This window comes from Oryctolagus cuniculus, chromosome 20, assembly GCF_964237555.1.
Source record: "Oryctolagus cuniculus chromosome 20, mOryCun1.1, whole genome shotgun sequence".
Classification (NCBI taxonomy): Eukaryota; Metazoa; Chordata; class Mammalia; order Lagomorpha; family Leporidae; genus Oryctolagus; species Oryctolagus cuniculus.
Window position 1 is genome coordinate 40663847 of NC_091451.1, and position 25065 is coordinate 40688911.

At 52.1% G+C, this 25065-nt stretch overlaps 1 protein-coding gene and 1 non-coding gene across 8 annotated transcripts in view; one reads left to right on the top strand and one right to left on the bottom strand.

The window, feature by feature from the left end:
* Positions 1-10384: 10384 nt before the first annotated feature.
* The window catches only part of ATG2B (autophagy related 2B), a 79543-nt gene continuing 64862 nt past the window's right edge, over positions 10385-25065 (bottom strand). For 6 of the 7 annotated variants that reach the window (XM_070065604.1, XM_070065602.1, XM_070065601.1 and 3 more), the window contains 8 exons: positions 21062-21140; positions 20612-20816; positions 18161-18230; positions 17708-17790; positions 16951-17072; positions 16602-16756; positions 15541-15787; positions 10385-11730 (listed from right to left, as the gene is read on the bottom strand). In XM_070065604.1, coding sequence (XP_069921705.1) covers positions 11531-11730; positions 15541-15787; positions 16602-16756; positions 16951-17072; positions 17708-17790; positions 18161-18230; positions 20612-20816; positions 21062-21140 — 1161 coding nt within the window. In that variant the 3' untranslated portion in view covers positions 10385-11530. The remainder of the gene's footprint in view (positions 11731-15540; positions 15788-16601; positions 16757-16950; positions 17073-17707; positions 17791-18160; positions 18231-20611; positions 20817-21061; positions 21141-25065) is intronic. The other variant, XM_070065603.1, reaches the window with a different exon arrangement.
* Positions 11001-11126, top strand: LOC127488142 (small nucleolar RNA ACA64). The gene has a single exon (XR_007915594.1). It is a non-coding gene; the product is annotated as a small nucleolar RNA ACA64 (small nucleolar RNA).

Genomic DNA, 25065 nt, shown 5'->3' on the forward strand with positions numbered 1-25065 from the left:
GCCCGGGTGTCCCCAGGAAGAAGCGTAGACGCTGAAACCCAAAAAGCAAGCAGGTAGCCAAGCCAAACAAGGAAAGGGGTGTCCTAGACCCAGAGACAGGCAGGGACGAGGGGGAGGGACCAGACTCTAAGACACTCGGGCAGTGGGCCGGGAGGGGGCACCGCAGCCCCCGGGGATGCATGGGAGGGACTGGGCCCTCTGTAACAGCATGGTGACTCCGGCCACTTGGGCCTGGGAAAGAGGCCACTGTCCCTGGAGCCCGGCAGTGTGCACCCTGGGGGCTCCCTGAGAGCAGACGGTGGTGCAGATGGCCAGGATTTGGGTCAGCAGGCAGGATTCAGCTGCACGCGTGTAACTCAGGCAATGTGGTATCTGCACACTGCTCCTGCAGGGCAGGCGCTCAGAGCTGTGATTCAGAGAGGAGAGGCAGAGAGAGAGAGGGAGGTCTCCCACCTGCTGGTTCACTCCCCAAACAGCTGCAACGGCTGGAGCTGGGTAGATCTGAAACCAGGAGCCAGGAGCTTCCTCTGGGTCTCCCACGAGGATGCAGGGGCCCAACCACTTGAGCCATCTTCTACTGCTCTCCCAGGCCACAGCAGAGAGCTGGATCAGAAATAGAGCAGCCGGGACTCGAACGGGTGCCCAAATGGGATGCCAGCACTGCAGGCGGCAGCTTTACCCGCTATGCCACAGCGCCGGCTCCAATAAAATAAATCTTTATTAAAAAAAAAAAAAAAAAAGGATCCCCGCTGGGGGTGGGGGGAGGGCATGGTTTCCATTCCTGTGCTCAGGTTGATGGGTTTACCCGGCGCAGCTGCACTGGAGGATGAGTTGGCAAACGGCCTTCCGCATCCCTCACTCCGGTGCCTGCACGGCGCCCGCTTTCTCTCTAGAACGGGGCGGGGACGGGGGCTTCTCCTCCAACCCACGCCTGGCACTGGGCCTGGTGCGACTCAGCCATGGGACCCATGCCACATCTTGCCTCTGCTGCCCCTCCTGGCGGGAAGGAAGTGGGCTCTCCTCCTCCCCCTCGGGCCCATCCATCACCCAGGTCACGATAGGGACCGAGCCCATCCACATCGCAGCCCAGAAAACTCCCAGATGTCGCAACGGCCACAGGCATGTTCTTGTTCTCCGGGGCTGAGTCACGAGCTGGCCGAGGAGCAGGTGGGAAGCTGTTCTGGGAAGCGCCGCTCCCCGTCCCAGCTCCAGCCAGCGCCGCTCCCTGCTCCAGCTTCCCGGTCCTTTCTCCACGCCCGGGCCCTTTCTCCAGATTCTGCATTCTCCCTTAGCTTTCTGGGACCCCTGGCTCAGCCTGTGTCCAACCAGGGCCTCCCCACGGGGCCACCCCATGGGTCAGGAGGGCCTACGTGGGGCAGGCGTTTGCCACAGCGGTTACGTTGTCACTCAGGACACTTGTATCCCAGATCAAAGGGCCTGGTTTGAGCCTCAGCTATCCCACTCCCGATCCAGTTTCCTGGCAATGCCCCTGGGCCAGCAGTGGATAACGGCCCAAGTGCTCAGGCGCCTGCCACCCACGTGGGAGCCCTGGATGGAGTTCCTGGCTCCTGGCTTCAGCCTAACTCAGCCCGCATCACTCTACCTTCCAAATGCATCTTAAATTAAAAACAACAACAACAACAACAACACTGCATTGGAGGCAGGAGATTGGCGGTGGTTAAACCACTGATGGGGACTACATCCCGCATGGGGGGGCCAGGGCCGGCTCTGCCTCCCCTTCCAGCTCCCTGCTAACGCACACCTGGGGCAGCAGGTGACAGCTCCCTGCTAACGCACGCCTGGGGCAGCAGGTGACAGCTCCCTGCTAACGCACGCCTCGGGGCAGCAGGTGACAGCTCCATAGCTGGGTCCCCGCCATCCAATGGGAGACCGGGCTGCTGAATGGGGTCTGGCCCAGCCCAGAATGTTGCAGGCATCTGGGGAGTGGAAAGAAATAAAATTTTAAACACGCTGCGTTAAATTGTCTATCTTGGCTACTGGGTCTGTCCTCTGCCCCTTACATTTCGTGCCCCCGACGGGTGCCTCGTTTGCCTCCCCTACTCCCAGCCCTGGGAGTAGAAACCCCCCGAGAGACGCTGCCTCGGCGTCTCTCCCACCGTCACAGCCCACAGGGACCCCAGCACGGACGAGCTTGGTGTGGTCACCTAGGCCCCCTCAGTGCCTCATCAACCTGTCCTGAAAACCTCGGGGCCTGAGACGGCTCTGCGCTCTGTCGCCACCCAGCCCAGACTCAGGGAGACACTCATAGAGACACTTTTGTTTTTCACGTAAGCGGTGTCCGACTCAGAGGAAGCCGCCAGACAACCCATCAAAGAGGACGGCTGGGATTTTTCCAGAGCCTTCTCCACGCCTGGAGGGGTCGGAACCCGTGCAGGCTCGGAGGAGGAGCCTGGCTCGCAGGGGGCCAGTGCCAAGGCAAGTCCCGCTGGGAGGGAGCGGGCGCCCTCTGCTGGCACTGATGGCAGACTGCGCTTTCCCGGAAATAGCTTCTGCACACGTTTTCTTTCCAAAAAGATTTGTCTGTTTGTTTGTTTGCAAGACGGAGTGACAGAGAGAGAGGGAGAGACGCAGAGAGAGCTTATGTCTGCCGATTCACTCCCCAAATGGTTGCAATGGCCGGGGCTGGACCAGGCCAAAACGGGAGCCTGCCACTCCGTCCAGGTCTCCGAGGTGGCACGGGCTGCGCGTCAGGCCGTCTTCCGCTGCTTTCCCCGCCGTTAGCAGAGCAGCTGGGACTCCAAGCGGCAGTCAGACGGGATGCCAGCGTCACAGGCTGCGGCTTCACCTGCCGCCCCACTACACTGGTCCCTGTGCACGATGTCAAAGCGAGCCCCCAGGACAGGGATGACCCCTCTGTTACCCCTGCTTCCAGAACATGCTAACAGACGGGCAGCGACTCCCCTTGATTAGGGTCACCGAGAGATCTCCTCAAGGCAATTTCTTTGAAAATGGTCGGCCTTGAAGATGCGCACGCCCGCAGGCGCAGGCGCTGTGCACGGCCGGCTAGCAACGGCCACCAGAGGTTCAGTGGGCGTCGTGGGTCTCTGACACTTCTCCCCTGGGACTGGCTAATCCCCGGGGATAATGGAGAACACAGGGAGGTGCTTTTTGGGCTTCAAAATGTTTGCTATAAACAGGGCGAGGATTTCTGGCAGTGGGACGCTAACACTTGGTGGCGTATTGAAAAACGGCAGGGGTCCGAGAGTGGTGTTTTCTGGGCCTTGTGCTAACTGCAGAGGGCGCCCCAGACATGCTGCCTGGGAGTCTGCACCAGGGAAGGCACTTGGGCCGCATCTGGGCTGACAAACGCGTGTTAGGAGCCGGCGTTGTGTCGCAGTGGGTTCAGCTGCTGCCTGCGACACGGGCGTCCCAGGGGAGTCCCAGCTGCTCCACTTCCGCTCCAGCTCCCTGCTAACGTGCCTGGGAAAGCCGCAGCAGATGGGCCCCTGTGGAAGGAAGCACGCTCTCTCTCTCTCTCTCTCTCTCTCGCTCGCTCGCTCGCTCCCTCTGTCTTTCAAATAACTAAAGCAAATCTTGGTTCAGACGCCCACGGGAGGGTTTTGGAAGCCAAGCTGGTGCTTTGCACGGAGCAGCCACGCTTTCTGTCCCTCAGTGGGGCCCAGACCGAGAAGGGCGTTCTGCTGTCTCCGGCAGCCTTGGCGATTCTCAGCGTGAGATGTGCTGCCAGCGGGCTTGTGGTTTTTGCAAACATCTCAAGACCCTGAAGACTTTGCCTCTAACGCCTCTCTGAATGTTATTTCCCAGTGACCCCCACGACGCATCCCTCCATCAGCTTTCCCTGTAGGAGTCCTGAACGCCAGGTTCAGGAGGACCCAGCTCCCCCAGCTGCCCCAAGGCTGCACCCACGTTTAACGCCCGTCCAGATGGCCAGGGTGTAGACACGCTGAGGTCTCCGGGATCGGGACTTCCAGTTCTAAAACTGGTCTGAGTGGTGAGGGCTCCTTCCCTCAGCCTCACGAAACACGATGCGAGCCATCGCAGGAGCCAAACAAATCTGTCTACGTTTGTGAGGAACCATCGGCCGGGCTGGGTGCTGTGCCTAGCGTCGGCCCACTGGGTTCTGCGCTCGCTCCCGGGGCCCAAAGATCCCACCTTTCGTCCCCAGCACTTCAGCTCCGAGATCAGACGCCGTCCCAGGCACTCTGTGTATTTAACTCATATAAGCCGTGGGGTAACAAGGCGCCGGCCACAGTGACTGACACACCCCATATCAGAGTGCCGGGTTGGAGCCCTGCCCTGCTCCTGTCTCCGGCTTCCTGCTGATGCACACCCCGGGGGAGAAGCAAGTAGTGGTTCAAGGACTTAGGTCCCTGCTGCCCCGGGGGGACCCTGGATTGAGTTCTGGGCTCCCGGCCTCGGTCTGGCTCAGTCCTGGCTGTTGCGGGTATTGGGGGCGTGAACAGTGGATGGGAGCTCTGTCTTCCACTCTTTGTCTTTCGAAATAAATGAAAATAAATAAATAAGTAATGTGTCGTCCTCAGAGCAGCCCTATGGCCTGTTTTATAGAGGGAACGGGAACACAGAGAGGTTAAGTAACTTCCCCGAAGCCACACAGCTCACCGGCAGCAGACCTGCACATCTCAGCCAGAGCACGGGTGCTTCCTAGACTTGCGTGCATACCCCAGGCACTGGGAGCTGTCAGCCCCCTGCAGGGCCTGTGCTTTCCTTGGTCCTGGGCGTGGACTGGGCTTCGGAGGCTGTAGGAGGTCCCCCAGCGGCTCTGCCGCAGACAAGTTCCGGGAGCCGCAGCTTCGTCCACCCTGCGGCCTCGCCAGCAAGTCTGCTCAGTGCAATGTCTCTGCTCCCGAGGACTTGCTTTCAGGAATATAAACGGATAAACCAGGAGGAGAAACAGAGAAACAAGGCCCTTCCACGGGCAACAGCAAGCTCTCTTGGTGCATAGCTGACGGTGACTCCGAGTGTGGAAGGACGAGGCTCTGCCGTCGGAGGGGCTGGATTCCAATCCTACACCGCTGGTTGTGAGCTGCAGGCGGTAGAGACCGGCCCTCTGGCCTGGGGCTCCTCAGCCAACTTCCTCCCTTCCGGGGCCACCACGGGGCTACACCGCCCACAGGGCTACACCGCCCGGGTTCCCTTCAGCCTGCGGTGGCCACGAGACGGCTCTGATAGGGTGTGGGCAGACACGAGGCCAGGCCCTTCTCTCCCAGGCCTGGGTCCCAGCCAAGCAGAGCCAGTGGACACTCGGCGGAGCAGCGGTCAGGGAGGATAAATTTAGCATTAATGTTGGACTTCTGATTTTATTATTTTTTAAAGATTTTATTTTATTTTTCGAGAGGTAGTTACAGACAGTGAGAAGGAGAGACAGAGAAAGGTCTTCCATCCGCTGGTTCACTCCCCAAATGGCTGCAACGGCCAGAGCTGAGCTGATCCAAAGCCAGGAGCCAGGAGCTTCTTCTGGGTCTCCCACGTGGGTGCAGGAGTCCAAGCATTCGGGCTGTCTTCCACTGCTTTCCCAGGCCATAGCAGAGAGCTGGATGGGAAGAGGAGCAGCCAGGACGAGAACCAGCGCCCATATGGGATGCCGGTGCCACAGGCAGAGGACACGGCTGGGGCTGGGGCTGAGCCCCCAGACCACGAGAAAGGATCTCTGTGGCGTCCAGCCCACCTCGCACGCCCGGCTTCACACTGCATCCACACTTCAGTAAAACAGTGTGCTCTTGGAGAAATGCACCTGCGTGCACAGATAAGTGTCTGTCATCTGCTCACAGAGCCCTGACCAGGGCCTTTGCACCCCAGGGGACATCTGGCCACGCTGGAGCTTTCACAGTGGGGAGACGGCAGGTTCTCCTGGCGCGTGGCAGGCCAAGGCGGCAGGCTCCAGGGAACAGCCCCCACCATGTCAGGGGCTGAGGCGGAGGGACTGATAATTCACCCTCATCCTCAGACTGTGATGTGCACTAGGGGGGTCCTGAGCTTCTGCATCTAAAAGGAGACGTCCCCCGGGTGGCTCCACCCCTGCTCCCAGGCCTGCAGCAGACAGACGGGGGCAGGAGCCGGAGCGCGGTGACATCTGTCCCCTTAAAGGCATCTGTTTTCAAACTAAGTCTCTCCCATAAGCCTCTTCCAAGCAGAAACACTCCCCCAAATAGAAAGGATTCTTCCGGGATTTCCCTAGGGCCTTGAGACCAAACGACACACGGCTCTTGCCACTGCCGCCTTGTAGGAGAGACACACTGATGATTCTTGTGCACAAGGGGGCGTGGGGAGGTTAAGGCTGTACACCCTACATACCCGACGACGGAGACACGAGGTTTGCTCTCAGAAACGCCAGCCCTGTGGGCAGGTGTCGTGGCACCGTGGGTCAGGCTGTGGCTTGGCATATGGGAGTGCCAGTTTGAGTCCCGCCTCCTCCACTTCCCATTCAGTGCCCTGCTAATGCACCTGGATGATGCCCCCAGTACTTCGGTCCCTGCCACTCGTGTGGGAGACCTGAGTGGTGTTCCTGGCTCCTGGGTTCAGTCTGGCCCAGGCCTGGGCCTTCTGGGGAGTGAGACAGAGGATGGAAACTAACTCTCTCTCTCTCTCTGTCTCTCTCTGGCTCTATCTCCACCTTTCAAATGACAAATCTTTTTAAAAAGGAAACAGACGGCAGCATCATAGGAACACGGCTTCCCAGCAGCAGGTGCAGCACAGCCCTGCCCACCCCCTTCCCGAGAGTGTTCCCTGCAGGCTCTGGACCAGTTCTTGCCATTTACAGTTGTGTTTAAAGAGTAAGTATTTTGGGGCTGGTGCTCTGGTGCAGCCGCTTAACGCCCTGACCTGCAGTGCCGGCATCCCATATGGGCGCCGGTTCGAGACCAGCTGCTCCACTTCCAATCCAGCTCTCTGCTATGGCCTGGGAAAGCAGTAGATGGCCCAAGTCCTTGGGCCCCTGCACCCACATGGGAGACCCGGAGGAAGCTCCTGGCTCCTGGCTTCGGATCGGCGCAGCTCCAGCCGTTGCAGCCAGTTGGGGAGTGAACCAGCAGCTGGAAGACCTCTCTCTCTCTCTCTCTCTCTCTCTCCCCCGCCTCTCCTCTCTCTGTGTAACTTTGACTTTAAAATGAATAAATCTTAAAAAAAGTAAATATTTTAATTCTCTTCACGAATACTCAATTTCATAATAATTTCAACAGTCACTAACAAGTTACAGTTCCACAAAAATACTCGCACAGCATCAGTACTCAACATATTCACGGCCACGGTCCCCAGAATGAGCAAAGGGGAAACTTGGCAACGACAGGCGGACCCACATAATGTCGCTTTTCTCGGTTATGGTCAGGACGGGAGCAACCAGATTTCTCAATGAAAAGGCAGACAGCGCCGTGTGACCGGAGGTCACAGAAGCACTGCAAGACACAACCAGCTGGAAACTGGAACTCTACTTCATAGGCACAAACACCATGTGGAACGGGCACTGGGGACAGACGGGGCCAGTAACACCGTGTGGACAGCAGGCAGCACTCTGCTGGCTGCAAGGCAGGAGGCTGAGGCCGAGGAGCCCGCCGTCCCAGGAAGCCAACCGACATCTCCGGCACCTATGCGGACCACCACAGCTGGCATTTCAAAATACACTGCTGACCCTCTAACTTCTCATCTCCAAAGCAGCCTGCCGCGGAAGTGAGTGGGAACGCTTTCTCCAGCTCTGATCTGCAGACTTTCCTGAAACAAAGACAAGACTTCAGAATTCAACTGACTTGCCGGTGCCGCGGCTCACTAGGCTAATCCTCCGCCTTGCGGCGCCGGCACACCGGGTTCTAGTCCCGGTCGGGGCGCCGGATTCTGTCCCGGTTGCCCCTCTTCCAGGCCAGCTCTCTGCTCTGGCCAGGGAGTGCAGTGGAGGATGGCCCAAGTGCTTGGGCCCTGCACCCCATGGGAGACCAGGATAAGCACCTGGCTCCTGCCATCAGATCAGCGTGGTGCGCCGGCCGCGGCGGCCATTGGAGGGTGAACCAAGGGCAAAGGAAGACCTTTCTCTCTGTTTCTCTCTCACTGTCCACTCTGCCTGTCAAAAAAAAATTTTTTTTAAATTAAAAAAAAAATTCAACTGACTTCCAGCAGGGCCTGTCCTCACCATGAGAGGGAGCACTGTGCCACGTGGGATTCCGAAAATGTTGAGAGAAAAATAAGTTGGCGTTAAAGCACTACATTATAGCCGTATGAAAAGTGACCGTCTTCTAGTAGCCAGAAGAAATTTTTTTTGGCCCCTCAATGTTTATACACTATGCAAATAATGTTCCCTTTAACCTCAGATTCAAACATTTTTTATCTTGGAACCAACTGGCGTTGGCAGGTTCACTTGATGCAGATCCACACGTACGTCATTATATGCATGGTCCTTGCTCCCGAGGCGTGCGAACAGCTTTGCTGGCATCCGCTCAGAGGAGGGGAAGCTGCCAGGTCTGGGCTGAGAAAGCACACTCGATGCAGGTGTGAGAAACCAGGCAAAGCGCAGGTCGCACAGCTATTTGCACATACACAACTCAACACTAAGAAAGCAGCCGGCCCCGAGAGCTTGCAGTGCCAGTGTGGTCTCTGAAGTCCTCACTACGACTCCCCTGACGGCCGGCGTACACGCTGGTGAGGGGACCTGGCTTTTCTGAGACTGAGCAAAGGCATCCAACCCACAGGACAGTGTTCAGAGGAGGTGGCTCGGAAGTACACAGTTCCCTGAAAGGCGGAAGTGCTGCACAGGCATCTCCCAGCAGCACGCAGCAGGACGCGGGAGCAGCAGGGATTGGTAGTCCACCACCTTCGGCACGCTGCTCACTTGGATTTTTTTTTCCCCTAAATTCTGCATTACAAAAATACTGATGCCAGATGCATGTATGTATTTAAGAGGACCCCAACTTGTACCCACACTTAATTAAAATGAAAGTCTACTGTTACAATGCTTAGAAGAAACATGTTCTCTCTCTACTAAAAGGCAAATATTAGCGGGCATTTTACTTCTAACAGCAATCTGGGGACAGACGAGGGACATCAGTGGTTCCCAACCAAGAGGAAGAAGCCACGGTCTCTGCGACCTTTGTGATGTGGGGTGATCTGAGCGTGCTGATGACCCTGTGGGGTTCTGAAACACACCAGGTCTTTATCAAGCTTCTGACTTGGACTCCTAGGGGAGAAACTGAGGATTCGGCCGGGCGTGGACACGTGCAGCCTGCTGCAGTCAGAAGTACCACGTGTGACTCCTGCCACGCAGGCACTATGGCTGTCCACAAACAATATCCATCACTCCAAGAGCCCACAGGCCTTAAGGAGCCTGCCAGCCTAAAGCACCGCAGGCCTGGGACGTGGCACCAAAGCACCACGTCACGTGCCATCAGCCACACAGGTGCACACACAGCCTGTATGTCTGAAAACCCCCAATCAGCTGGGCACTGGGGCTCACACAGATTAAACGTCTCGGCCAAATCATCCTCTTGGTAAATCACAGATCTGGCAACCATGGACCTTGCCCAACACTCTTTATTGTCACCCGACACCGAAGTCAGAAAAGACACTATTTAAAAAGGAAAAAACTGTGTAGAAGTGTGCAAGTACAGACAGGTGCAAGTGCGCGACGCTGGCAGGGAGGTGCGCCTGCAGACCACCTCCGAGACACGGGCTCTGTCCCAGACGACTCCGACAGCGGGCGCAGAAGGAACCGTGATCACGTCTTGAAGATAACATGTCTAAACGGGATTCACAAGCTTGACTTATTAAAGGAAGGTTCCACTTGCAACTCCGAGTGCAAAGGAAAGCATACTTATTTCTCCCGGTACTCTAACTATGGAAAGGATATTTGGGGATCCCGATTGAGGGTTTTTCGGTCTGACTGATGCTAGCAGGTGACACACACCGCATTTGGCACCCGGAGGCCGGGTGGGCAGAACCCGTGCCAGGAGCAGATGGCGGTGACCAACACGTCCAGGACTCCTGAGGGAGAGGGAAATTGACCGTGATATGGAACTATTTTTCTAAATTCTAAAGCTTTGGATTTTGGGTTTACATTGCTTTCTTGCTTAGAACATTTAGAGAATAAAACGGATTTAACTTCATTTTCTAAATGCAGTTCTGAAATCTAAATTTAGGTCAATGCCGACCCCCCGGCCCCACCCCGAGAAGCGCGCACTTCAGGACCGGCCGCACACGGTGGCAAGCACCAGCTTCCTGCTCCCGGCTGCACATCAGTCTACGGCCACACGGGCAGCCGCCCTTCCCGCTCCTCGGCGACGGCGATGGTGACGCTGACCAAGATCGGCCTTGAGAAAGTGCTCCCCAGTATCTTGGGGGCAAATCACAGGGCTGCGTCCACGCACATGCTCTAAGAAAAGCAAATACTCAGGGAAGCATGAAACAATTTCACCTTTAAATAAAAATACTTTATTCATTCCTGACAGGTTATCAAAATGTACACTGTTAACCAAGTAGAAACGGTACTGGGAACCAGCTGACTAGGGCATAGCTGGAGGATTTTTATTTCATTTTAAAGAGTGCAAACCACTTCTCGTCTCCCGCTCCACACGTTCCTAACAAGCCTGCGCTCACTCGCTTTAAGTGAACGAATAAACAATTACGCGGGCCCCGGGCCGTGACGGAACGCACGCGGAGGAAGCTGTTCCACTTCGGTCACCTCGAGACGCGTCCACTCGTCTTTATGCTGCAGGGTAAGTTTGTAAATGACATAAAGTACAGCGCACGTGACTTGTAGGAACCCACACACACGGGATAAAGTGCGACAGCAGAACGGCAGGGGCTGAGCCAACAGGAGCGCCGCCGCCGCCGCTCCCAGTGCACCGACACGGACTCCGACCGAGCGGGCGTCTCCTCGCCGCATTTCTGACAATCCTCTGCGCTCTGCTCCCTGGGGCTTTGTCTCTGTCCGAAGGAACTGTTGAGGCTGTGACTCTTCTTAAACCATGAGCAGAACTCCCCAGAGCTCTACCTATAGTGTTTCAAGAGTGCTCTCCAACAGTGTTGGCTGAAAACCACCCGGCCTTGGCCATGGCCGCGGGTGAGATTCCGCGCCTGGAGCCACCAGGGGCAGCAGCTCACCTCCCACTGCTTTGGCGTGGGGGAGGTGAGACCTGGACCCGACAGGTGCCCCCCCCCCGAAAAAAAAAAAAGTGCTCCCCAATGTTTCCGAGCTGTAAAAGGAGGTTTCCAATGAGATCTGGTCTGTAACAGGAAGTACAGCTATCTTAATGGACGTAAGCATTTCACTAACTTGGCAGCAAACACTTCAAGGCCCTTTGACACCAGCCACCAAGCATGTCTGCAGGCAGGCACCAAACCAGCCCTACACCGTCCGAAGCTGCTGGCTGCACGTTGTTTCGACATTAAGTTATTTAACTAAAAAATGCCTCTGTTCCTGAGATGAGCACAATAAAATGAAATGAGTCCCCTCTAAAGCTGCCGCCGGGGCACTACGCTCGTGTTCCCGCCCTCGGGTCTCCCCGGGCGTCGCGCTGGGAGTCAGTCTTCCCCATGGCGCCACTTCTGCGATTCATCCTGCCGCACATCTGGTCGGATCTGGTTTCTCATGCCACCTAGAACGTTTGATGTTGCTTCTGTGGCAACGATCAGAGGTTTCACCACTGCTGGCGGGATCTGGCGCAGGACTTCGCCCACGGCACCAGTGACGCCCCTGCTCTCGTGTTCCCGAGCCGCCGTCTCGTAGATGGTCTGAGCCGTGTCTGCGATTCCCTGCAGTGGAGGGAGGCAGGCAGAGGGAGGGAGCAAACGACAGTCAGAAAACTGGCCAAGTTAGCCCGCAACACACACTTTCAGTGCAGCTGATCTATGTTGTTTGTAAACAGATGTTTAAAACCCTGCTCTTAAGACTACACGGGATAATTATTTTTATGACAAAATTCTAATTATAAGGGAGAGAGGCAATTATTATGATTGAGTATTTTGTTGTGACGCTAGTGCGTGGAAAACGTAGCTAAACCACGATTTCACGTAGGGAAGCTCGCAGTAACGGTTAACGACCCGAGAGAAGTGTTCCTGGCACTACGCATCGCTCCAGTTCAATCAAACCCAAAAAACAGAGCCCCTGAAAAAGTACACTCACTAAAAGAGTACAGTGACAGCGCCACACAAGACAACTTAATCCACTAAGCTCTAGAAAATTATTTGATTTGTTTTAAATGACTGCCTGTGCACTAGGAAAGATAATTGTGGGACATTCAACTAAGATAACAAAGCTAAATAGAACACTGTATTGGATTAACTAGAAAATCCTGAGGACATAAAGCAGGGACATGAAGAACACAAAGTCGTTGAATGATCAGGAATGAAGCTTCTGCGTGAGCATTTTCCATCTTCCTTCTAACAGCGCAGCCACGGAACAGTCGCGACGCACAGCCCTGGAGCTGAGCGCACAAGGTAAGGACAGCTCCGTGCTCCGTGGCCCATCCCACGGGGCTGTGGAATCGCTACCGTCCACTCAGTGCAGAGCCCCAGGGCACGTGAGGCACCACTACGCCGTGGCAGGTTCAGCGATGGCTACGGAGCAAAGCAACCGCGGGTTCTCCAGGGGCATCGAGGACCCCTTGTCCTCACAGAGAACCCAGCCATCGCCTTGAAAAGCCAGCAAAGCATGGTGCTTCTGCCCAGGGCTACAGGCGAAAACCCGTAATCACCACGAGGCTACAGAAAGCAAGCCCAGAAAAGCTAAGCGCTGTTTCTCAAACTGCTAGATGACAGCAGTGAGAACCGTGAGCACAGTGAGGAAAAGGCCCGCCGTGTTATACACATCCCCCTGCTTCATCGCCCCCCGCCCCCCTGCAGCTCCCCCCACACCCCGCCAACAGCAGGAACCACAGCAGGAGGAGTAACGCCACCAGGTTTGGAGACAACAGAAGGAAATTCAGATCTCACCTCCACCCCTTATCAGTGTAGCTGACAGAAGTCAGTCAAACAGGGAATCAAAACACTGTTCGCCTCCTGTGGTGACTGGGATTGAGTGAAACAATTCATCTAAAGAGGCACAGAAGGTTAAGCCTCTGCCTGCAGTGGGCATCCCACGTGGGCGCCGGTTTGAGTCCTGGCTGCTCCACTTCCGATCCAGCTCCCTGCTAACTGCCCTGAGAAAGCAGCAGAAGATGGCCGGAGTGCGTGGGCCCTGCAGCCATGTGGAGACTCAGAGGATCCTGGCTCCAGTCTGGCCCAGGCCTGGGTGAGGCAGCCATCTGGGGAGTGAGCCAGCGGACGGAAGGGCTCTCGCCCGCTCACTCTCACTCTCGCCCGCTCACTCTCACTCTCGCCCGCTCACTCTCACTCTCGCCCCCCCCCCTTTCTCTGTATCTCTGCCTTTCAAATAAATGAATTTTTTAATAAAAAGAGTTTGACACAACTTGGAAGATTATAAATGTCCAACAAATAATTCCTAGGTCACTCCTTGCAAGTACCCAGCTACCATCAAAGGGAATTACACAAAGCAGAGGCCAGCAAATCTTTTCCGTAAAGGCCCAGTTGCTGTCACGTATTCTTCTTTGTCTTTTTCTAATCCTTTAAAATTGTAAAAGCCATTTTGCAGCTCAAAGGCCCACACAAGAACAGGTCTGGGCCACACCTGACCAGCATCTCTGAGAAACACAGGACAGAAAGATGTATTCCATCTTGGCTTCCTGACATCCAAAACAAAGAGAAATCTTTTTTGAACACAGACTGGGCTCCGTATAACCAAGCACATCCTACCGTCTCACTCCACACTTGCTCTCCTCACCCCTGCGCCGCCCCCTCCTACTGACAATGTGGACTCCAGATCAGCTCCCCAGGCCCCCACCCGCTCCTCCCCGGGGAGCCTCACTGTCTGCTCAGGGCTCCGCGGGAACGTCATGCGCCCTTAGCGCTCCTGCACACGGGCAGTCTGTGAAGGACACACACACTTACTTTAAACCACCCACCGCAGATACAGATACGGGCAGGCTGCTCTCTGGCAAAGCGCTTCTATCTCGCTGTGCCTTGAAGCCCAGCACGAGTTTGCATATCTGATTTCTAACATGTCTACTGCAACGACCCAATCCTGACCTCTGTAGGGAACGCTCTCAACTCCCCACACTGAACCTCAAAAAACTGACCCCCAGTCCTACCACAGTTAGCCACTAGCACAGCTCCTGGGACCCTACCTCAGTGGCCTTCCCACCACTAGGAACCAGAGGCTGTCTCTATCAGGACCGAGAGCAACAAAGGGACTGCTGTCCTCAGACGACGACTGGGGAAAATCTCCTTAATAAAATCCTAAAACATGAATCACGAGTAAGATGACCTCAAACCTCCTTATGATATAGAGAGTAAAATGAAAGTCACAGACGACGAAGCAGGCAATGCCCAGCAGCACAGAGTGGAGATCCCTCTTGCACAGAGAGGAGATCCCTCTTAGCACAGAGAGGAGATCCCTCTTAGCACGAGAGGAGATCCCTCTTAGCACGAGAGGAGATCCCTCTTAGCACAGAGAGGAGATCCCTCTTAGCACAGAGAGGAGATCCCTCTTAGCACGAGAGGAGATCCCTCTTAGCACAGAGAGGAGAGCCCTCTTAGCACAGAGTGGAGATCCCTCTTAGCACGAGTGGAGATCCCTCTTAGCATGGCCAGAGCGAGTTAGCATCGCTTACTGCGTGCCGAGGATCCCACAGTGACAGTCCCCCAAGCCCAGCCTGGGGAGCTTCCTGGGCGTACAACAGAGGCACTCACTGAGCATTGCCCACAGCAGTGTGGGAGAGGGGCTCTGTCCACAGGCAGGAAATGAGTAAACTGTGGCATACCCACACGAGGAGATACCAACAGCCATCTGCATGACATCTGCCTGCATCAATGATACAGACAGATGTGGAAGAAGGAAGTGGAGGACGGTACAGAACAACACCATGGATGGCAACTTCTAAAATACAGACCCAAGCATGCTTTGCTTAGGAAGACATTCTTCACATAGTAAAACTAAGAACATGTACAGAAAGAGCATGTACCACCCCAGGATTCTGAGAGAAGGGCTGGGAGGGGACCGGGGTAGGCGACTCAGCTGAAAAGCTCAAGTTCTTAAACAAATCTGAGGCAAACAGAGCAGAGTGTAAACGCAAGTCACACCTAGACGGTGGGGCCGGCATGGTGGTGCAGCGGGTAAAGCCGCTGCCTGGGACACCAGCGTTCCATGTGGACGCCGGTTTGAGACCAGGCTGCTCCATTTCCAATCCACCTCCCTGCTAATGGCCTGGGGAAAGCAGCAGAGGATGCCCCAAGCGCTTGGGCCCCTGCACCCACGTGCGAGGCCCAGGTGAAGCCCCGGCTCCTGGCTCTGGCCCGGTCCAGCCCCAGCAGATGTGGCCATCCAGGAGGTGAAACAGACGGAAGATCTCTCTCTCCTTCCCTCCCTTCCTCTCTGTAACTCTTTCAAATAAATAAACAAATCTTAAGAAAATAAAATAAAAAAGACCTGGACGGTTGAGCATGGGCTAGCTTCCCTCGGTCACTACTCTCCACACGCACCCCAGGCACAGCGAGCCCCCCTCTCACCCAGAGGCTTCTGTGGACAACGAGACCATCGCCCGCTCTCGGGGACAGAGGGCCAAGGCTGCAAGCACTGTGGCTCGTGCTCCCTGTCTTCACGCACCTCCTTCACAACACTGTAGGCCTTGGCTACACCTTCCCGCAGGTCTACCGGCTGGCGGGCCAGGCGGTGGTGAGGAAACCTCTTCGTCTTCCTGGGCTCGATAGAAAGCGTCCCAGGAGACACCATGTCATACGCAGTCTCCGCCGCGGCCTGTGTCACGTGTCAGAAGGAAGAGTTGCATTAGGGGTCTGGAGGTGGGCGGTGACTGAGGAGGACCCGAGGGACTCGCACGGTCACCAAGTCCAGTTTAATCCCTTACACCCAGAGAGCTCAGACCTGCTTACTCAGTCCCCTTCCACTGGGAACACTCGGCACCCCCGTCAGTCCACAGAACTAGCACTGCTCTTGCACAGCGCTTCTTCCAACATGGCTATGATCACTCATGCAAATCCTCCACTAACTAAATGGTTGTAATTAACCTGAAATGGGCAAACTGGACACATCCTCTGTTGCTTTATTCCACTAATTATTTAATACTGAATACTGAAGCAATAAAACAAGCATGATATAGAATAAGAGATCTACTCCCAATGTCTTGTATATTTTCACAGTGTTGTTTTAAAAATAAACCCAGGGGCTGGCAAAGTGGTGCACTGGGTTAAGCCACCACCTGCGACCCCAACATCCCATGAGTGCCGGTTCAAGTCCCAGCCACTCTACTTCCGATCCAGCTTCCTCCTAATGTGCCTGGGAAAGCAGCAGAAGATGGTCCAAGTGTTTGGGTCTCTGTCAGCTAGGTGGGAGACCCAGATGGAGTTCTAGGCTCCTGGCTTTAGCCTGGCCCAGCCCCAGCTGTTGCAGACATTAGGGGAGTGAACCAGGGGATGGAATATCTCTCCCTCTCTGATCTCTGCCTTTTAAATAAATGCTTAAAATAGTAATAAATAATGAAAAAATAAAAACAAAATAACTTGACCGTTGTGCAATGGCTCTTTGACAGAGGAAGTCAGTCCAGGAAAGATACCTGTATGGTCTGAACCATTCTGTTCGTGAGTTCTAGCGCGGCCATCGCTGTGGAGGTACCAAAGGAGGCAGCACCCCTTTGGAACCCTCGCACGATGCGACCGTCCTTCCGGTACTGCTCGATGGGCAGCCAGACCAGGTCCTTCAGGCCTTGCACTAGAACAGCCAACAGAGAAGGCAGTGTGAGTGTGAGGGCAGAGCCGGCATTCCTGCTCCTGAAACTGCGGCCCAGGGCGGTGAGAGCGAGCGCACAGGCAGCTGCTTGGAAAGAGGGCGCGCCTGTGAACTCAGAGGTTATTAGAATCACCGAGAACACCATTATCTCTCAGTTAATGAAAAAGGAAACTCACCTAACTGTACCAGTGAGTGCAGAGGCCCCACACCTCCCAGGATTCCTGGTAACTGGTTCTTCTTAATGTCATTAAGCCACTCAGTGATTGCATATGAGAATAACTTGTCAACACCTAGCAAACTAGAGCAAACAGGAACCAGTGCACAGAAAAGAGAAACAGATTCACACACAGAGACAAGTAACAAAAAGAAAAACCCAATTAGGACAAAACAAATTTTATAAATTCTAAGAAAAAATATTATAGAAGCTCTAAAAACACCTAATATTTTTAAACAAAAAGAAATAAAAATCAGTCATTTACCTCAATCTGAATTTCTCTTAAAATACGTAATAAAAGTCTAGTTGCAATGTCAATAATTTCTACGTCAATTAGGTGGTATATATGAGTCAGTTCAATCATCTAATAAGCTCTGAGATAGGATTAACCCAAGTCTATAAACTGCCACTATTACTAAAAACCGCTACCCTGCGAACTTCTGTTTTTTCAGTGTATAAGCCAAATGACAACTTTAGGAAATTCATAAAAGTACCCTAAACCATAGCTACTTTTGAAAAATACTATTCTTTTCACAATACCCTAATCCCTCATAATAAAAATTTGCCCCTAATCAGTAGACTACTCTAAAAATGAGCTCTCTACAGACAATACTGAAAAACAGTAAATTATGTTTCCTTGCCAAGAAACCCAGTTTTTAACTTACTGCACACTAATTCTAGCGCCTTTCCTTACGGCGTCAAACAACAAGTCGGTTTACCCATGCCGATAGAAGAGCCGCTTCAGCTTCAGCTCAGAGCAGTTCAACTGAGCCAGGCCAATCAAAATCCCCGCTAGCGTACCCTGAAAATGGAAACGCTCGGGTTAATACGCAAATTAAGGAGAGATTTAATACTGAAAATCATCGCTATGTTGAAAGTCCAAAGCAATAGTCACCAATGACACTAAAGTACTTAAGATAGTTACAGCAGAAAAAATACATATAATCTAATGTATCGCACATTTTACTTGAGTCAGTTAAGTAAATGATTTTAATTCGCTTTAAAAACAATTAAATTTAAAAACTTTGCATTCATTTCAAATCTATATGTATGTATGTACATTATGTGTATGTATACATACTATATATAAACTATGACATGGCAAAGTTAAAAAAAAAATCAGAGAAACAAATGAGCTCATTTTGTAGAGTACATGTACGAAGATTGCAAACCTGATCCATGGATACGTGTTTGCCATGATAATCAAGCCGAATAGGAACTTCCGATGTGAATCTAAATTCCCTGAGGATTTAAAAAAAAAAAAAAAAAGAGGGGAATTATTTATATAAAAATACTAATAGTTCTAAGTAGATGTAAATTAACTCGTTCAATTGTATGATAAAAACAAGATCATTCAATCATGTACATATCTTAAGTTCTAACTAAAGAATGTCTCTTAGTTCTACCTTCTTTTAATACAATTAAACAATATTAATCATCTTAAAAAGTGTATTTGTCTATGTTTAAATTTTCTCACAAAACCATTTTCCCAGTTTATGAAATAATGTTCACGTTTAGAGAAAGGTATTCTGATAGGCATGTTTAATTCACAGAGAAGACATGACTAAAGGCAGCTTCACGACTAAGCAAGGTGATGCAGTCACTGTCCAGAAGCAGAGGAGAGAGCGCCATGGGGAGGAGAGGCCAAGTCCCCACCGTCAGTGACGTGGGATGCAGCAGGGACGTCGAAACTGCCACTCCCTGAGCCACAATCCCTGCCTTGGCAAACTTCAAAAAGCGCAGCCCATGCTGGGAACCTTGGTGAGGGTTCTAGAAATGAATGCCCACAAATAGGTGTCAGCATTCAAATGAGATTCCAGCTACACACTGATGATACTCACCAAGCTTTCAGAAGTTGGCTGCATACTGGGCATCTGGAAGTGGAGATGTGCTTTTTCGCACAAACTTCACACTTGTGGTTCCATCCTAAGCCCTCTCACCCACGTCCACACCCCTCCCGTGGAAACACCGTGTCCACACTGGTCCTGGAGAAGCGGGGAGCCGAGCTTCCCTCGCCCCAGTGCCTCCACACCCTCTCCACGCCCCTCCTCCTTTCCTGTGCTGGCCACGGCACACACCGAATACAGCACACTGTTTCAGTTCTTTGTGAACTAGGTCCCCTCGAGTTCTTCTTGCCTTTGTTCACTGTGCCTAGACCAAAAGCTGGCATACACACAGTGAGCGCATGGACAATGTCTGTGGAGGAGGGGGCTACCCCAGCATCACGGGACTCAGAAGACCCGAGTTCTAGTCCTGACTCGGCCACCGCCTGGGTGGCCCTCACAAGTGGCTCCCTCAGGTGCGAACCTCAGGGCCTGGCTCTTTGGGAGCTTTTCAAACTAGAAATTTAAATTTAAAAGCTATTTGAAATAATCTAGTAAAAAAAAAAAGTAGTTGCCTAAAGGATTTTTACTTGAGTAAAACATTTATCAAATTTCTTTTTTTATAAAAACCAAATTGATGGTTTATATGATTAGTATAAAAGAGGCATTTAGATGCAAGGAAAATTTTAAAAATTAAACACTCAATGAGGGAAATAATAAAAGAGGTTCTTTCTCTGTAGTGGAAAGGTTTGCAGCGGCCAGAAACCACCTGCCCTGGCATCTCCGCCCTCTCTGCTTTCCTGTTGTCATCAGTATGTAAGACACCTAGGACAGGACAACACTTTCCTCCAGTCTAACCTTGGCGCCTAGGGGGAAAGACTGAAGTCGGGGACCCCAGATGGCGGTGCGGGCGGGCGCAGAAACCCGGAGCAGAAGTCGGGGACCCCAGACGGCGGTGCGGGCGGGCGCAGAAACCCGGAGCAGAAGTCGGGGACCCTGGACAGAAACCTGGGGTGGGAGAAGTCAGGGGCCCTGGACAGAAACCTGGGGTGGGAGAAGTCGGGGACCCTGGACAGAAACGTGGGGTGGGAGAACTCGGGGACCCTGGACAGAAACGTGGGGTGGGAGAACTCAGGGGCCCTGGACAGAAACCTGGGGTGGGAGAAGTCGGGGCCCTGGACAGAAACCTGGGGTGGGAGAAGTCGGGGGCCCTGGACAGAAACCTGGGGTGGGAGAAGTCGGGGGCCCTGGGCATTGGCGGGGTGGGCACAGAAACCCCGGGGCGGGAGAAGTCGGGGACCCTGGGCATCGGTGGGGGCACAGACACCCAGGGAGGCAGCCAATCTTCTCTCTCCTCCCCCTCTCTGTCCTTCCTCCCAGCCTCCCCCAAACACAACACATCCGTTTGTCTCTTTTTCTCTGTAGGCCTCAACTTTGGCATTCCCGCCCTTTATTTATTATGGGAATTTTCCACCTAATTTTCTGTGCCTGGCCTCGCCCGCGACTGTGGTGCGTTCAGTGACCCCGCCTTCCCCGGCTGCACGGGCACCTCCGGCGCTGCTGCGGGACAGCCGGCCGCACACAGCGGCTCAGCGCTCCCTCCAGGCTCATTCCTCTCCCGTCTGCTCTTTCACAGCCCTTGATGGCAGGAAGGCAGTCCTGGACTGTTGGAGAGAGGGGCAGAGCAAAGCCCCTTCCTCGTGAAGCACTAGAAGTTCGTGAAGAAAAGCGGAGGGAACCCACGGGCACGCGCACAGTACAGACCAGTCATGGACGCTTCCCTTGCTATCAGTCAGTCACCTGAAGAACACCGGCTGGCCGCTGAGTGATGCGTCTTCCGCTGAGAAGTCCGCTTCTGCCCCGGCAGCCTCTCCCAGGGGGCCGGCGCTATCGTTTAGGGAAGGCTGCCTGGGCTCGGGGAAAGAAAGAACCAGATCTGGCTCCTTTGAAGTGCTCAAATGCCTCGGCAAGCTGCAGGTAACATCAGCTCCAGGAGACTTTTTAACTGAAAGTGCAACACACACATCTGAACAATCAGCTACGCTTCTTTAACGCAACCATTTACGTTAAACCAACCATTTAAAGCCAATTTGCTTTCACCTTTTACATAAACTACATTTGCAGTAGTTAAAAAGGTAAACACAGAACAACACATTTATCTAAGTGGGAATTAAAATTCCAAGTACATTCTCAAAAAAGCCCCATAACGATCAAAACCAACCCAAGCACTGCGGGTCTCATATTTAATACCTTCCGGGTCTGGGGTCATGAGAACCTCCACTTCTGTAGAGAGACTTGTGAAGAAATCCTTCAGGAAGAATAAGGCATCCTAAAACAAGAGATGCAATTGTAACTAAAAGGAAAAAAAAAAAAAACTACTTCTAAAACTATAAAATAAAATACTGGGGCCGGTGCTGTGGCATAGTGGGTTAAGCCACCACCTGCAGTGCCAGCATTCCATATGGGCACTGGTTCAAGTCCCAGCTGCTCCACTTCCTATCCAGCTCCCTGACAATGTGCCTGGGAAGGCAGCAGCAGATGACCCAAGTGCTTGGGCTCCTGCACCCACATGGGAGACCCGGAAGAAGCTCCTGGCTCCTCGCTTCAGTCTGGCCCAGCCCTGGCTGTTGTGGTCATTTGGGGAGTGAACCAGCACATGCAAGATCGCTTGCTCTCTCTTTCTTTCTCCCTCTAACTCTGCATTTCAGATAAAATAAATCTTAAAAAATAAAAAAGAAATGAGGTGCCTTAAAGTCTCATATTTTATTCATTATTCAAACAAATACAGCTGTAATTTACTGACCCCTTACTCTGCGTAGGTATTATTCCTTTTCTCTCTCTCTCTCTCCCCCTCCCTCCCTCCCTTCTTCCCCTCTCCTTTCCTCCCTCTTTCTCCCTCTTTATCTACCCTCCTCTTCCCAAAATTCTCAAAATCCTAACAGGAAATTAATTAATACATTTGGAACTTAGAGAAGTTAAAATTACAAAGCTGGGATGGACATCTAAATTAAACCTAGCACTTTGGCTTTCTGTGAAACAGGGCATTCTCAATCCGACGTGACATCAGGTCTCATTCTAAACTGATGTGCTGATATCACTAACAGTAGTAACAGCAGCTAGCATATACTTGATACTCTTGTGTTCCTTAAAGTTCTAAATGACTGCTGCTGGGACCACTCTGCTGGACTCCCTAAACACATTTCCTTCACTGGACATGTCTCAGAAATTTAAAACAAACAAAATCATCCATGCAGTGAGATCTCTTCTGAAATTACATAATTACAAACGAAACTGTGCAGCTGTCTTGCTGTCCTGCTACTGTATACACAAGCCACAGCTGTCAACACTGATGGCTTCATTTCTGCAGACCTCATTCAGTCCAGTATGACTGAGGACATAAACACTAGATGCTGAGGGGCTGGCGCTGTGGTGCAGCGGGTTAACACCCTGGCCTGAAGCACTGGCATCCCATATGGGCGCCAGTTCGAGACCCACCTGCTCCACTTCCAACCCAGCTCTCTGCTTCTGGCCTGGGAAAGCAGTAGAAGATGGCCCAACTCCTTGGGCCCTTGTACCCACATGGGAGACCCAGAAGCTCCTGGCTCCTGGCTTCGGATGGGCACAGCTCCGGCTGTTGTGGCCAATTGGGGAGTGAACCAGCGGGTAGAAGACCTCTCTCTCTCTCTCTCTCTCTCTCTCTCTCTCTCTGCCTTTCCTTCTCTCTCTTTGTAACTCTGACTTTCAAATAAATAAATAAAATTTTTAAATGTTTACAAAAAAACTAGATGCTGAGCATTTTCATTATTTGCCTTCCCTTCCATAAAAAAATTCCTAAATCAATATGACATTAACCATGTACTGAAATGCAATGGGGAGGTGAGTGACAGAGTCACAATATTTGGAAGCACAATTTTTAAAAGTTGGACTGACAATTCACAAGGATCTGACTGCCTACAATCACACTCTGAGAAGCATGAACGATGCAGGGAGAGAGGAAAACCCTGGATAGCACAGCATACAGGAGACGGACGCTGGGCTGAAGAGCAGCCGGGTCACCACAGCAACAGTGGAGCTACTGTGGCTTTGCAGCAGGTGACGGGTTTGTGGACTGGCCATTCTATGGTGAAGCCTACTGACACGTGTTGGTGTATCAGTCGTACACATTATTCATGTCACACACATTAGCTTTATCAAGTATTATGCTAACGAATTAGGCCGCAGATGCCACTCTTGGCCAGTAGGTGGTGATATTTTAATACTATAAATCTTTCGACTCCAAGCGTGCCTTTAAAAAAGCAGAAAATTTCAGGTATCAATTAGCTCTTAAGAAAAAAAGAAGGCTAAAGAGAATACTTCTCCAGTTTCAACACAAATGCACAAAATAACAAAGAAATATGAATTACCAGCTTCTCAAAATGTTGTCAACATTTTCTGATTTCGGTGGTATTACACTAAATTCTCTACAAATCAGTAAGACAAATAATCCAATTTTAAAACCAGAACTACACAGACATTTCAGAAAAGATACAAAAATGGCTAATAACCACATGAAAAGACATTCAAAATCACTAGTCACCAGGGGAATCCAAACTAAGGTAAGAGGCAACATTAAGTAAAATTGCTAAGATTTGGGGCTGGCACTACTTAGGGCGCTCACCTGCAACACCAGCACCCTGTATGAGCGCCAGTTCAAGTACCAGCTGCTCCACCTCAACCCAGCTCCAGCTAATGCACCTGGGATGACCCAAGTACTTGGGTCCCTGCTTCCTACATATGAGACCAGGATGGATGGAGTTCAGGCTCCTGGCTTTGACCTGGCCCAGCCTCAGCCATTGTAGCCATTTGGGGGAGTGAACCAAAGGATGGAAGATCTCTTTCTCTTTCTCTCTTTCTTTGGGGGGATGAACCAGAGGATGGGAAATCTCTTTTCTTCCCTCCCCACCTCTGTAACTCTGCTTTTCAAATAAAGAAACACACACACACACACACACACACACACACACACACAGCTAAGATTTAAAAGATACAACATCAGTTTGGAAGCAGAGAAAGCAGCTGCACTCTTGGGCTGCCGGTGGGAATGCTCAATGACACATCCACTGTGAGGCAGCATCTAGCGACAGTTTAATACAGACCCCTTTCCTGCAACCCTTCTACCTAACAGAGACATGAAAACATTTCTAAAATATAGACCCCTTTCCTGCAACCCTTCTACCTAACAGAGACATGAAAACATTTCTATAATATAGACCCCTTTCCTGCAACCCTTCTACCTAACAGAGACATGAAAACATTTCTATAATATACACCCCTTTACTGCAACCCTTCTACCTAACAGAGACATGAAAACATTTCTATAATACAGACCCTTTTCCTACAACCCTCTACATAATAGAGAAATTAAAACATTTCTATAAAAAGACAACTTCCCAAATTACATACAGCTTTATTCCTAAGAGCCAAAACCAGAAACAACTCAAAGATAAATCAGCAGGTGCACAGATAAACACATTGTGATCTATCTGATATCCACAGAGTGAAAGATAAGAGTTACTTCAGAAAAGTCTGTGGAGGAATGGTTGTCGAGCCACAGGTAAGCCTCCACCTGGAATGCCTACATCCAGTTTGAGTCCCAGCTGCTCTGCTTTGGATCCAACATTTCTACCAATGTGCTGATGGCCTACGTAGTTGGGTCCCTGCCACCCACATGGGAGACCCAGGTGGAATCCTGGGCTCCTGGCTTCAACCTGGCTGTCATGGCCGTCTGGGGAGTGAACAGCAGTTGGAAGGAAGATCTTTCTCTGTCTCTCTCTGTCATTCTGCCTTTCAAATAAATAAATCTTTAAAAAAAAAAATCAGAAGGCGACTTGACTTGTCTAACTTCAATACACTCAAGACCCGTCTTGACCGTCATTACCACCTCCACCTCCAGAGAGCCCCTTCCTGTCCATCCTTCCCCTTCCGAACTGCAGGCCTCGCTCGGGAGGCTCTGCTGGCTGTGCAGGTCGTGCAATGCCTATCTCTATCACGTGGAGTCATCACAGCATATTACAATTACCTGTTTTACGTCATCTTCCCATCATACAGACCTTTGAGAATAGGATATCCTATTCATCTTTCTACCCTCAGCACCCTGGGACAAGCATACTTGTGCTGCACAGATTTCCAGGCAGCACCTGCCAAAACGAGCACTAGACCAGAGGAGTCAGGAAGTCTGCCGCCTTCAGTTCAGATCTCAGCCGCCTACCTGTGTG